General features: G+C 27.9%; 3 protein-coding genes across 3 annotated transcripts in view; 2 read left to right on the top strand and 1 right to left on the bottom strand.

Annotated features, from left to right (window-relative positions):
* Nucleotides 1–1,777, top strand: part of PGO_144900 (pre-mRNA splicing factor RNA helicase) — a gene marked incomplete at both ends in the record, with an annotated part of 3,396 nt that extends 1,619 nt beyond the window's left edge. Inside the window, one exon of the mRNA XM_028690480.1 lies at nucleotides 1–1,777. This exon is cut by the window's left edge and continues 1,619 nt beyond it. Within this exon, the coding sequence (XP_028546281.1) occupies nucleotides 1–1,777 (1,777 nt within the window).
* A 2,438-nt stretch (nucleotides 1,778–4,215) lies between these two features.
* Nucleotides 4,216–4,644, bottom strand: PGO_144890 (mitosis protein dim1; the record flags this gene model as incomplete). Its single annotated transcript, XM_028690479.1, has 1 exon — nucleotides 4,216–4,644. One exon carries the CDS (start codon nucleotides 4,642–4,644, stop codon nucleotides 4,216–4,218), a length of 429 nt encoding a protein of 142 aa, XP_028546280.1.
* Nucleotides 4,645–7,530: 2,886 nt separating this feature from the next.
* On the top strand, nucleotides 7,531–14,638 carry PGO_144880 (amino acid transporter; the record flags this gene model as incomplete). The annotated part of the gene is made up of 3 exons (XM_028690478.1): nucleotides 7,531–7,702; nucleotides 8,075–14,037; nucleotides 14,435–14,638. The coding sequence occupies 3 exons, from the start codon at nucleotides 7,531–7,533 to the stop codon at nucleotides 14,636–14,638; spliced, it is 6,339 nt and encodes a 2,112-aa protein (XP_028546279.1).
* Nucleotides 14,639–14,986: the final 348 nt, after the last annotated feature.

Below are 14,986 nucleotides of genomic sequence, written 5' to 3'. Positions count from 1 at the left end.
CAATCCAACATTAGATGACATATCAGTACTAATAATAGATGAAGCACATGAGAGAGCATTACACACAGATATAATTCTACCCATAGTAAAAGATATTTGTAACTTTAGAGAAAATATAAGAATAGTCATATCATCGGCAACTTTAGATGCTGAAAAAATTTCCACCTATTTTAATTGTGCTCCAATATTTTATGTACCTGGTAGAAAATACAACGTTGATATTTATTATACCATAAATAATGAAAGTAATTATTTATCCGCCATTGTAATTACCATTTTGCAAATTCACATTACACAACCAAAGGGTGATATTTTAGTTTTTTTACCAGGCCAATTTGAAATCGAACTTGTACAGCAAGAACTGGAAAATAAGTTAACCGAATTAGCCCCAAGATTTCGCAATATGATAATTTTACCAATTTATTCATCTCTTCCAGTGGAATATCAAGCCAAAATATTTGAAGACGTAACTGACGAGAACTGTTGTAGGAACAGTGAAGTGGATAACCAAGAGACTATACATGATGAGGGTGGTGGTGGTGGTGGTACTACTACAAGTAATGGCGAATTAGTAACAAAAGATAATTGCCTGGAGAAGAAAAGAAAAAAGAATGAACTTGCACTAAAGGAGACGCATAAAAATGATCAATTGAAAGTAGGTACTCAGAGAATAAGGAGGAAAATTATATTATCAACAAACATTTGTGAGACAAGTATTACAATAGACAATATTGTATATGTTATAGATTCAGGTTTATGTAAACAGAAAATATATAATCCAAGTTCAGGCATAGAATCGTTAGTCACCTTACCATGTTCCAAAGCATCGGTTAATCAAAGAACAGGTAGAGCTGGTAGAAAACAAGATGGGAAATGTTTTCGATTATTTACAAAAAAATCTTTCATTGATTTAAATGATAATTCAATTCCTGAAATCCAACGATGTGAAGTTAGTAGCATGATTTTATTATTAAAAAGTTTAGGAATGGATGACATTATAAATTTTGATTTTTTGGACCCACCTTCTCCAGTAGTTATTATAAAAGGTTTGGAACTTCTCTACTGCTTAGGCGCCTTAAATGATGAAGGGAATTTAACAAAAACTGGAAGAAAAATGGCAGAATTTCCAACAGATGTAAAATCAAGTAAAATGATTCTCTCAGCATCAGAAAAATATAATTGTGTCGATGAAATTTTAAGTATTACATCTATGTTAACACATGCGAATAACATTTTTTATGTTCAAAAAGGAAAAGAAAAAGAAGCTGAAAATGTTAAAAAAATGTTTACTATTGAAGGAGGTGGAGATTTTCTCCTTTTTTTAAACATATATAAGCAATGCGAAGAAAATAATTTTTCCACTTCATTTTGTTATGATCACTTTTTGCAATATCATACACTTATCAAAATCAAGGATATCAAAACACAGCTGACAAGTATATGTGAAAAAATTGATTTGCCAAATACTTCATGTGGCATTCAAAATCATGAAGCATTATCCAATATTAAAAAGTGCATTATAAGTGCCTTCTTCACCAATGCAGCCTTGCCTGTTAATAAAAACGAACTTAAAATTATAAAACTGAATCAGATTGTCAGTATATATCCCAACTCTGTCCTCTCGAAAAAAAATATCATGGAAGAAAACAAAAATGCCTGTATCATTTTTTATGAAGTTATTAAGATAAACAAGTCCTATATACGCCACAATATATCTGTCAGCAAAGATCTATTGTATGATATTGCATCCTTTTACTTTCACAACAGGGTGGGATGAGCCCCACGCAGGGAGATACATATATACTTATACAGATATGCTTCCTCGACCGAATGAACGAATTAGACTTGAAAATTTCCCTCATGACACTGGAAAAAAAGTTATACATCTGTATTATAGCTGTATCTATATATATATATATTTTTTCACGTGCAATCGCTAAAAAGTTTTAAAAAAAAAAATTTTTAAAGAAGCCCGTATAATCACATTGATGAACGAGGCAACAAGATGTACATTTATTACAACAAATTTGGAAAGTAGTTTCATATGAAAAATATTTGTTCTAAATACAAATATATGACAAATCAGTACAAAAAAATACATACCCTGTCGTGTGAAAAAAGGGAAACTTTAAAATTAGATAATTAAAGTAGCTACACAGAGTTAGAAAGAGAAAGACGCCTTTGGAAAAATGCAATTTTTTTTTATATATGGAATGAATAAATATACAAATATCAGTTTTAAGTTAAACAAAACAAAGGAAAAGTAGTATCCCCTTTTTTTTTTTTTATCCCCGAGTAGCTTGTATGTCCAACGTAAAGCAAGTTATTAGCGAGTTATTGGAAAATTAATATCAAGTTATTAGCAAATTATTAGCAAGTTATTAGCAAATTATTAGCAAGTTATTAGCAAGTTATTAGCAAATTATTAGCAAATTATTGCATTAAAGGAAAAAGTAGGAATATTATCACTGATGACTAGGTTGGTGTATAGATATTAACACAAATATATTAGATATATCTATATAAGCATAACCAAAATGAGTTTGTTGCAACGATAATAACACCCCAGTTAGGAGAACCAAAGTGACACACATACTTAACACTTCGCGTATCTTATGAAATTTCCAGGAAGTGCATTCCTATGACATTTTTAATACATCATTGATTGAAATATTCTTAAAAAAGAAAAAATAATAGTTAAATAATAGTTAAAATAAAATACCGTTTGGCATGGATTTACTTGTTCAGACTATGCCAACTATTCAAATTAATTAATAAGCATTGATTTATTTTCCATTCTTTATATTTTCTAACCGTCTTTTTTTTTTTTTTTTTTTTTTTTTTTTTTGCCAAACCGAATTTAGAACATTTTAATTCATATATGTATATATATACATGTGCAGACATACATGCGTACAAGCATATTTACCATTTTATAAATTTATTTATTTCATTTTTATTCCTTAAATTTTTTTATAAAAATCAATGAGAATCCCATTTATATTCGTACTTTCACCCTTTATATTAATCCGGCATAAAACGTGTTAGTTTACACATGATTTTGTGGATATTACATGTATGTATATATATATATATATAGCAATTTTCATTGTCAGTGCCCATCTTTATTCTTCTCCTTTTCAAATTTGTCAAAACTTATCTTACATTTGTAGTTGTCATTTCACGTGTGCATATATGCATAAATAGACGGATAAATGTGAATAATAACCTTTATATTTTTTTTTTTTTTTTTTTGTGTGTGTGTAATTGTTTAATTTTACATTTGTTTTACGTTTGTTTTAGTAATATAGAAGTGTGGACTCTACTCTATAAATTAAAACAGTGATAAAGATGGGCAAGAAGGAATACAAAATTTTAACATATTACACTGATAGCTTCCGTGTCTCTTATATATGTATGGAAATGCACGATTTTATATGAAATAACAAATTATTTTTCACGTATGACATAATATATAGGCATAATGGGGACATATAAATTACACATGTATTATGCACATATATATTTTTCTTTTTTTTTAAGAACGAAAACACAAATCTATACATATGAAAGCATTACATAAAGAAGTATGTCGATTGTAGTAATTTGTTTAAATTTAATTATAGATCTCATTTTATGTAAGACAAATAAGAGTTTTTTTTTTTTTTTTTTTTTTTTTTTAAATAAAATTGAATCAAATATAATTAGTTTTAATTGTGTCATCATAATTAAAAATTAAGAAACGTCAACAAATTATCTTTAATGTATGGGAAAAGTCCCGAATTTTTTTCTTTTTTTTTTAATTTGTTCCATAATTCAAAGGAAAAAAAAAAAAAAAAAAAAAAAAAATAGTGTACATGTATATTAAATATGTAAATATACATATATATATTTACATACTTATGCTAGTGTATGAAAATATGTAGGTCCCTTTAAAAAATACCTTATAATTCAAATGAAGGCAACATCCTTCTCCAATTTTCCGTTCCCCTAAACCAGAGAAAAAGGTATTACAGATCCTAGAGGCGTTCAAAATAGTAAATACACATCAAAATGAACAGTAGTGATATGTACATATATATATATATATATATATATATCTTTTAAGTTTAAGAAAATTAAGGAAAAACGGGGAACGGAATTCCTTTTCCTTCTCCGTGTGTTTTTTCCTTGTCAATTGTTGGCTAAGAGATGAACTTCTTTCTTCAAATCGATTCAGTATTTGTATTTTGTTGAATAGTCTTTTGGTGATATAACTAAACCTCTTCCTTTTCTTGCCCCTCTAAAAATGGTTTCAACGATATCAATAAATTCTTGTTTATTGTTCATAGGCCAATTAATTTTATTATTATTACCAGTACCTAAATCTATCATCATATGTTTGTTACGATAAAAAAACATAACAGAAACAGGATCATACAACTCGTACATTGTATTAAAATCTGGAACTTCTGTTATATCTACTAAATATATTACACAAAAGTTTTTTATATCTTCAGCTACCTTGTATAATAATTCATCCATTTTCATACAATCGGGATCATAATCATGGCCAAATCGAATACAAACGAGTCTTTCTTCCTCATTTATTATTGCCTGATCAACGGCCCAGCCGCTATTTAAGTGTTGTAGCATAAATGACATTCTTAATGGGAAAAATGTTCACTTTGTAAGAAAATTAATAAGAAATTGGTTGGAAACAGCTACTACTATATATTACTAAAAAACTTCTAAAATGGTGCAAAAATATATAGCCACAAAACAGTCATAATTTATAAATAACTCATGTGTAAATAAACGAAAGCATCATAACAAAGAAAATAGTTTAAATAATCAGGTTATTTCTTAAAATAATTCTTACATTTTTAAATTGCATGATTTTTCTAACCCTAACTAAAACACCACGGCAAAATAGTACATTTGCTTATTCTTTTGAGTATTGATAAAAATGACTTTGAAGTAATACTTATTTTTTTCCTTTTTCATGATTATTAACTAGTGAATAATAACCATTTTACATGAACAGTGGGGCCTCTCCCACCCATAAAAAAAAAAAAAAAAATAGCTGCCTTAAATGAGCTATATTAGTGTAACTTGAATATTAAATAGGGAAAAAAAAAAAAAAAAAAAAAAAAAAAAAAAAAAAAAAACAGGAAAAAATCCACATATACATTTGCACATATAGCTCTTTCCTATAACCATCACGTGATATGAACTTGCATGAAATCTAACTTCTTTTCTCCATATTTTTAAAAAGACTTTATTAACGCATTCGATAATTATATAAAATGTGTGTATAAAGCAAAATGCACACTTTTACCCACAATGGGTTTTTTTTTTTTTTTTTCTAATCATATATTACCTAAATGTGTTCACAGAAATTTGCTGAATTGTAAAATAAAAATTTTTACGAAAATTGGTGCACATTTCAATTTACATATATTTTCATTAATAAACACACAAAAAAAATGAACAGTTCTTTTTGCTATGTGTGTTATAGTTATAAAGTATTAAATTTTAATGGGGGAAGAAATCCTTGATAGAGAGAGATGATGGGCTTCTTTTTAAAAATACATTAATTTGTAGATTAAATAGCAAAATGGAAACGGGCTTAGTCTAATTGAAATGAATAGATGTAAATTAAGTGCAACAACTAGAAAGAGTTACCAAGCAAACGAACCCAACTTGTCAACCAAAGAGATATTTTTAATTTATAGACAAAAATGGCTAACACAATTTGGGGCATTTTTCGTTGTAGAATTTTCCTTTTAAAGAGGAAAAAACTTATAATATGTAATTATACCTTACAAACAAAATTTTCATGAAACTCATCTTAAATTAAGTTTACTATAATATGTAACACTTAAATCTAAAACTTACTGTGTTTTTTTTTTTTTTTTTTTTTTTTTCGTTAAGGTAAAATTCCATATATGGAAAATTAAACAATTTTATAATAAAATATAAAAAAAAAAATTAGACACTGCAGTTTTAATTTTTGTTTACAAGCCCATTTTCCATTTGATGAGAAATTTTGTTTTGATGAGCTTAAAAATATACATTGTTCCACCGTTTCCCTATCTCCCTCACTCTTTTCCCCTTTCTATTTCCCATTCTTTTTCTCTTTCTCTTTCTCTTTCTCTTTCTCTTTCTCTTTCTCTTTCTCTTTCTCTTTTTTTTTTTTTTTTTTTTTTCGTTTACACCTTAAACATATTAAGTTTTGATAACCCTATATTTCCTTTCTTTCATACAAACAGGTAAAAGGCATAAAACATGCTCTTTTAACCTTTAAAAATTTTATACGACTTAATTATACAATATTTTAATAATTTCTAATCATGTGGGAAGAAGTAATTTTCCCAAAAGATGTAAGAAATTGCTCTTTTTTTTTTTTTTTTCTCTCTTTTTTTAAAGTTTGCGTAAAATGAAAAATTTTTACACTAACAAAAAAATGTTAGGAACAATTTCTGCTGGACCTTATTTATTACATGTCATTAACAATTCAAGAAAAGATAGTTTTTAAAACTCTTCTATTTACACCATGCATATAACTTTTCCGCCTTGCATATATGTATTTGTGCAAGTGTGTGTATATAAGAATGTGTATGTATTTATATATACATAAAAGATATACCTTCAAGAGTGATCCATGTTCTCTTGAAATTCGTTGAAATCGAATTTTACCTCGCGACATCAAAAAAAAAAAAAAAAAAAAAAAAAATTGGCAAAAAGAATGGATTATTTTTATAAATAATATATCCACACATGTAAGCTTATATGTGCACGTATTTATACACATATATACAAAGTCTAAAACATTTGTAACATTTAAACCCTTTCACGCTTCAGCTAATTAAAAAATGTTCTAGCAAAATTGATGTTCCCAACTTCCAACATGTGTATGTTACGCTTTATAGTGACAAATGTCGATGTTGTAGAAACCTTAATTTTATATTTTTCCATTACATTGACGAAGGAAGAGTTTGTGAAATTTTCATAAATCGCAAAAAAAATAAAATAAAAAAAAGGGTGAAAAAAACTGAAAAAAAAAAAAAAAAAAAAAAAAAAAAAAAAACTACAAATGTGCAATAAAAAACCATTTCACGTTTACGTTTCAAATAAATAACGCATAAAAAAGGCATGTAACAATTATTTGAGTTTGCGTAAAAAACGTAGAACTAAGCAAAGCAAACAAATTCAAAAACAGGTGTAAATTGTAACCATTACCTTAATTGTAGTAATCATAATTTATTTTATTTTTTTTTTATACTTTCGTTTGCATTTCTCCACTAATTTATTACTGCATTTACGCAAACGCACATATATATACATGTGTGTATGTGTGTTATACACACACACATACAAGTGTGCTTCTATGCAATATCATTTAAACACGTTGAAGAGGACTCATATATTTATTTACTTAACCCCCCCCCCCCCGCCTCTTCCCCCTCTTAATGACAATGATTAAATGCACCCATCTAATTTTTCCTTCCATCATTAAGAATTTATTTTTCATTTTGCTACGTTAAGATGAATATAAAATGGCTATCGAATATATCACTTTTTAATTATAAGGAAAAAAAAGGAAAACATAATTTTGTTAGAAGCCGAAAAAGGTTTCGAACCATAACATGGAAATACACCAAAACAATTGGACCATTTGCTTCATTCATATACATATTTAACCAAAGCATAGGATCAAGTAAGCAAAATGAGAGAAATAGAAAACTAGGGGGTCTTATTTTGGTGGTTAGCCTGGGCTAGCCAAAACAGACACAAAAATGGAGAGAAAATAATATGAAACTAGGGGAGGTGAAAGGAATTATTCGTGCCGGAAAATGAACATAAGGGAAGAATATACAGTGTAGTCCAAATGACAAACCAGCACAGAAGCAGCCATTGCATGAGTGGTTTTGCACAATAGAACAGGAACTTCGTGCCTTAGAGAAATACAGAAAAATTGTGTGAAAATAAAAAAAAAATGATAACAACGAAACAACAACGAAATTAAAAAAAAAAAAAAAAAAAAGCTACTGTCCTCACTCAATAATGAAATTTTCACACACATTTGCAGGCCTATTCGATATTCCAAGTTTAATAGACGAGGTAGGATGGATCCCAGTAATTCTTGGAAATATGTTTATCTGTTCAGTGGCTGTTTTTTGCAGCCTAATGATATTAAGAGCCATGACTATGATACCAAAGAACAAAAATTTTGAACAGAGAATTGAATACAGTGCAGTTATAAAATATTTTATGTCCAATGAAAAATATAAAATTGTTTCCTTTTTATACCACTTGGGGAATTTATGTAATAACATTTGTGGTATACTTGTCATATCAAAAATAATAGACATATTCATTATTAAATTATTTGGGCATACTATATTATTTCAAGTTTATCCAGAAATAAAAATTTCGAAATGTTCTTTATCTCTTTTGAACTCTATGTTTAATGGGTATTATTATTCGAGCACAGGACATTATGAAACAATAGTAATATATGGTTTTACCTTAGGCTATATTATTAATGCAATTATATGTATACATTTATCATCCAAAGGATTAGAAGAAACTATAAATTATCAATATGTTGTTTTTATGATATTTATGACTTCCTTTTTATACCTTTCCGTTTCTTCTACCATATATTTACTTTCTCAAAATTACATTGATGAACACAAAGCAATTAATAATTTGGATGCATATAACAATTTAATATTAAATAGAGTTCATTTAGAAACTGATTTAATAAAAAATTATGGCAAACATAAAGAATTGAATAATATTCAAAAAAACCTCCAATTATGTAAAAATCCATTTTTTGATAAATGCCCAGGTATGAACAATTTCGAAAAAAATAATTCACCAGAATCTAGCCCCAATGCAGAAATATCTAGATTCAAGAATATTGTGCATAATTTCCAAAGAGAATTAAAAAGGGACCATTTACAGAGAAATAATAAAATATTCAGTTGTTCATGTTTTTATTTAAATCCTTTATATAAAAAAAATGTGTATGTATTTCACAACAATATTTTTTATTTTATGTTATCAAGTTGTGTAAACAGATTAAATATTAAAAATACTAAAATTAGACAACATTTTTATTCTGTATACAAATTTTATGAAGAAAAAAATATCATCGATGGAAGAATTTCAAGTCAAAACATGATCAAATGGTGGAATCATAAAATAGAGATGCTTAAAAAAAAAGAAAATAATGATTATATAGAGAATAAGTTTCATAGTACATACAATCGTAATGGAGGAAAAGAAGAAGGAATCAATATGAACAGCCATCAAGAGAACCTAAACTACGAGAAAAAGGAAAAAACAAACAAAATGTTCTTTAAAAATTTGTACTATATGATAAGCAGGATAGAGGGAATAAAAACTTACTGTATGGGAAAAACATTTGCTAATTTCATTGATTCTTACGGGTTCGTAAGTAATATTCCATCTTGGGGAAATGAAATAACGGATGATGTTAATGTATCAAAATCTATGTGGGTTACAGCAATTTTTAGCAGCATTTTTTATTTTATATTCGGTCTTATATTTTGTCTCAATAATTCATTTCAAAATATTAATACTTCAGTTTTATATATTTTTAACTTTGTTGCTGTAGCTCCTAAAGTTATTACGGGTTCTATATCCATGCGTTATGATTTGATGAATTTAGATATATGCTCTGATAGTGCTGCTTTTTTTTTTGGATGCATAGCACCCTTTTTATCTGCATGGATATTTTCGAATGGCATTATTTTTTCAGATGCATTTAATTATATAAGTCTAATTTGTGGCCTTTTTTGTAATTTTTTGTCTCCTGCATTTGCATATATATCAGCATGTGAAAGCAATAAATCTTTTTATAAAAATCCATTAAGAAAATACACAATTGTGAACAGAAAAAAGACAGTTTTTTCATGCAGTTCGGATATTCGAAAAGCACTTGGAAATATAATTGATACATTTGATGACAATGACAATCTTTGTGAAACAGAAGATGGTGATAACGAGAAGGAGAATTATCAATATAATTGTCACAGTAATCAGAGTGAAAACGAAGGAATAGTAGGATACAGAAGATCGATGTCGTTAAACAGGTATATAAACCCGAAAGAATCACAAATATCTTCAGTTAGTGGAAGTTCTTATTTCAAATTAATAAATGGGGAATATACACCTAAAAGCTATTCAAAGGATAGCACTTGCTATGGTTCCCTATCATATAAAAGTTCAAATGATTTTAAATTATTAAGTAATAATGACAGTTATGCACGTGCATGTGCAGAAACAATCGAAATGGAGCAACTTTGCATAAATGAAGATATTAAAAAGGAAGATAATACCGATAACAATGCTTGCACAGAAAAAAAGAACAACCAGAAGAAGAAGAAAAAAAAAAAAAAAGGAGTTATGTTTTCAGATGAGGTAAAGGAATATTCTTCAGAAAAAATTTCCATATCCAAAAGTATTTGTCCTTGTGATGAAAATGGGTTAAGAAATATCACTAGGGTGAGTAATTTGAGTACAAAAGAATGTCAAACGAATGACAAGAACATAGATGTGGAGCCAAAAAAGGTGTCCTTTTCAATGGAACAAAATCGAATAAAAAATCTTGACGACATGTGCAAAGTCGAAAATATATCTCATGAACTTTTAGAAGATAATAAAAATACTCAAAAAGAGAAAAAGGGGAAAAAAATATTAATGTTTGCAGACCAAGTAGAAATGTGTAATGATGTAAACACAATTTTAGAAACAAAAAAACAACAAAAAAAAAAAGGGGTAACATTTAAGGATGAACCGAAGGAACCATTTATAGAAAATGCAAAGTATGAAAAAAAGGAAAAAAAAGTAGTAATGTTTATGCACACTGCACAAGTTTCCAGCGAAGAGATAGATATAAAGGAAAACAGACAAGTTAATAAAACCCTAAATGATCAAATGATTAGTAAAAAAAAGGAAGAACCAAATGGAAATTTGAATCCAATAAGTGACGCTGAAAATTTAAAAGAAAAAGAGGGTACGAAGGAATACAAAACAAGCCTATTTAAATACGAAAATGAAAACCAAACAAAATCGAAGGAAATATTAAAGGAAGAATCAACTTTATCAAATATTAAAGAAAATGAAGAAGAAACTAACAAGAATAGTAAAAACAAGTGCACAGATAAGCAGAACCATATTGTGGATAACCATTTTCTTCAGGAAACCATTAACCAGAAGTGGTCATCAGAGAAGTTTTCCCATTATGAAATAAAAAAAAAAAATAATAACAAGTTTATAATGAATGACGAAGAAAATGGAAAAAATTGCATTGTTTCCAATGGGCAAATTGTCGAAATTGAAAATTGTAGCGAAATTGCAGAAGCAGCACAACGTTCAGAAAATGAAGGCATTCCAGACGAAGACAGGATAGAACTTAAAGAAAAGAAGAGAAAAATCCTAAAAAGTCGTTGTGTTCATTTTGAGGAGGATAGACCAAATGATACTTTTCCAACCTTGCTAAAAAATTCAGACACACAAATTGAGAACATCACACAGTATGAGAGAAATTTTAGTGATTTAAAAAATAATTATGATGTGAAAAAAGAAATGAAAAAAATAGAACTCAAAGAAAATAAGTTTATAAAAAAAAACGATTCTTTTGAACATAAGGAACAAATTTTTAAACGGCAGAGGGGAAAGCTAAAATCCTATTGTAAACATACCATAACAAATGTGCTAGAAAATTTCGACAAATATGATAATTCAATACAAAATGTTCAACCATTAGAACAGAAGGAAAATAACAGAGATAAAACTCTTAACAATACCTTGAAAACGTATGAAAAGTGGAATGAAATTAATCCTAATTGTAACGCCCCTGATGGAAGCTATACTAATGACAAACTTTTTGTTCAAGACACAATGATTGAAGAAATTGGTGATATTCGTAATAAAGAAAATACATTTTCTTCTTTTGAAAAGGATGATTTTGCCATTATTTCCAATGAGCAGATAGATAAAACTCGTGACAGAAATAAAACAACAGTTTTTTCAGAACAAATTCATCAGATCAAAGAAAATGAAACTGGAACATCTGACCCTATAAGAATGGAAGGAAAGTCATATAGTATTAATTTGAAGAAGGAAATCTCAGAAGATAGCGAAATTTTAATTAATTTGAAAGATGTAAGAGATGAAAATTATTTAGACAAGAATAATTCACAAATAGGACAGTCGCTACACATATACCAAAAGGAAGACAAATTGGGGGAAAATTCACGATGTTTTCATTCTGATGATGTGTTAACTTGTAAAAATCACAATAATTGTGGAACTATTATAAATAATTGCCAAATGAATCTTCTAATAAATAATGCTAGCTATAAAGATGAACGTGGATCTTTGCTTAGTCACTCCAAGTCAGATGAACTAACAGGAAAAACAAGCAATATCATGCATATCTTTTCACCACAAGAAGAAAATATTCAACACGAACAACAGTTTCCTTCATCTTTAAAAGATCACAAAAAAAATTTGTTTTCATTTCTGAACAATCCTAACAAATACAAAAGTGCATCATATGAAATTATATCACTACCTGATAACACTACTATGCAACATAGAAAACTGAAAAGTTTAAGCACACAGGGTTCAATTAACGAAGTTGAGGAAACATGCAATAAGAAGGAACTTAATAAAAATAACATCCTATTTATTAGACAAAGAAAAAAATTAAAATCTTCCTTTCATGCAAATGGTGATATGATAACAGGAAATCATAAAGAAGCAATACACAAAGAACAAATTAACGAATTTCGTAAACAAATAAGTGAAGAATCGTACATAACTAATTATTATAATGATGAGCAATGCACAGGTATGTCACAAACCCAGGAATGCCAAATGGAAAAGGAAAAGACAAATCAAGTGAACATGAATAAAGATAAAATTGTTCAGGATAATCAAAAATTAGAAATATCAACAGGAACTATAATGAAATCGTGTGAAACGGAAACGATAACCCCAACCCCAGATGTGGTGCTAAAAGATTCTATAGAATCCAAATCCATAGAATTCCCAAGACGTAAAACATGTTACAAATTTGTAGACATTTCGAAATTAATTAGTGACTTAGATGAATGTGAATTCGAATCTGAAGAGAATAAAAACATAGACAGTGTAGAACATAGAATAGAAGACAATAATGAGGGAAAGAATGATGAAGAGAAAGGATATTATTTTATGAAGTCAACGATTGACATAAATTTAAGTACTAATAAAAGCGTTAGTTTTCATGAGGAAGAAAACGAAATAATGAGGAAAAAAGCTACATCAGCAGAAATTGAAAAACCAGATGTTGTGAAAAAACTTGAAAAGATGTACTCTGCATTATCAAATAAATTGCATTCGGAGAATTCAGAAATTTTTACAAATGATGACACTGATTACACGGATTGCGTTGATGTTCGTTGTTTTAAAATTATAGATAACATTAGTCCTGTTAAACATTATTACAATGCTTTTCATAGAAGTAGAATTTTAGACTCCAAAAAATATGATCATATTTATTCAAATGACATTATGATAGATAACAAAACAAATATGGACCATTTATGTTCCATTTTTTTATTTGGAAATCCTTTAGAAAGAAATGAAGAATATGAAAATAATAAAAAAAATTTAGATTCACTTGACGAACCAAAAGACATAACTAAGGATACCCAAAAAGAAATAGATAATTCACAAGACAAATATGATTCTACTTCAAAGCATAAAGATAAAAAAAAAAATATTTTACAAGACAGATATGATTCCACTACAAATCATGAAGATGAAAGAAAAGATATTTCTTCCAATTCTCTTTTTTATGAAGAAAAGGACAATCTTATTATACGCTCCTTTTCAGGAAATTTAGGAAGACACGGAAAAATACAGAAGAGAACTATATTCGAAAAAAGTGAATTACGCGCCACCACTGGCTTGTCTCGAAGAAAATCCAACTTAAGCTTTAATCCCAATGAAGAAGTTATTAATTCAGAGGTAATGAAAAAAAAAAAAAAAAAAAAAGGAAAAGAAACACTTTTAAGGATAATAAAATTTATGAGAATATGTTAAAAATTAAAATAGCATGAAAATGCACATTTGCTAAAGTTATATTGTTTAACACATACTGATACATTTGAAATGTGAAAACATGGTTATATACAATTTATTTTGTATATTTTAAGCCCTTCCCCATTTATTCATATTTACTTCCTGTAAATTTGCTACGCCATATAGAAAATTTTCATTTTATTCATATTTTAAATAATGAACTGTTTTATCATAATAATCTTATATGTATGTTAGACAATTGAAATATCCTGAGTTTTACCCTTACACATGTGTAATATACATATGTATATATATATATTCTTTATTTTTTTTTTATTTTAAGGAATTAAATGACATAATTCGAAGCAACGACATCGTTGGAGACGTACAGAAAAGGAGCTCTAATAAAATAGAAGTTATAAAAATTAGAATTCATGTATACCCATCCCTTCTCCAGAAATATCATGTAGAAACTACTTACTTGTTATTGGGATGTCTAACAGTTTTTTCATTTGTTGCTATTATATCTGATTTGTTATTTGTTTAACTGTGAAATTCCTGGGTCCCGATTTTTCATAATATCTCGTTAAACATGTGTTAACAAGTGTAAGAAGTATAAAACATATTTTATTTTTTATTTTTCATTATGTCTTTTGAATTATTTTATTTTTCTTAATTAACATTCACTGATTTTTAAAGTTCACGCCCTTCGTACAGGCATCAATATTGTGTGTCAGATTTTACAACCTTTGTTTTTTAGTTTTTACTTGCAAATATGTACACATGTAAATTTATGTATGTGTACAGATTACTCCATAATTTTAGTTCGTAATCTGTCACATTTCTATGTATACACTTCTTTACGGACGTGTACTAAAAATTTTGAATGATTGTG

The sequence above is a fragment of the Plasmodium gonderi genome, assembly GCF_002157705.1.
Source record: "Plasmodium gonderi DNA, contig: Chr14, whole genome shotgun sequence".
In the NCBI taxonomy this organism is placed as follows: Eukaryota; Apicomplexa; class Aconoidasida; order Haemosporida; family Plasmodiidae; genus Plasmodium; species Plasmodium gonderi.
This window is presented reverse-complemented; position numbering and strand designations above follow the sequence as displayed.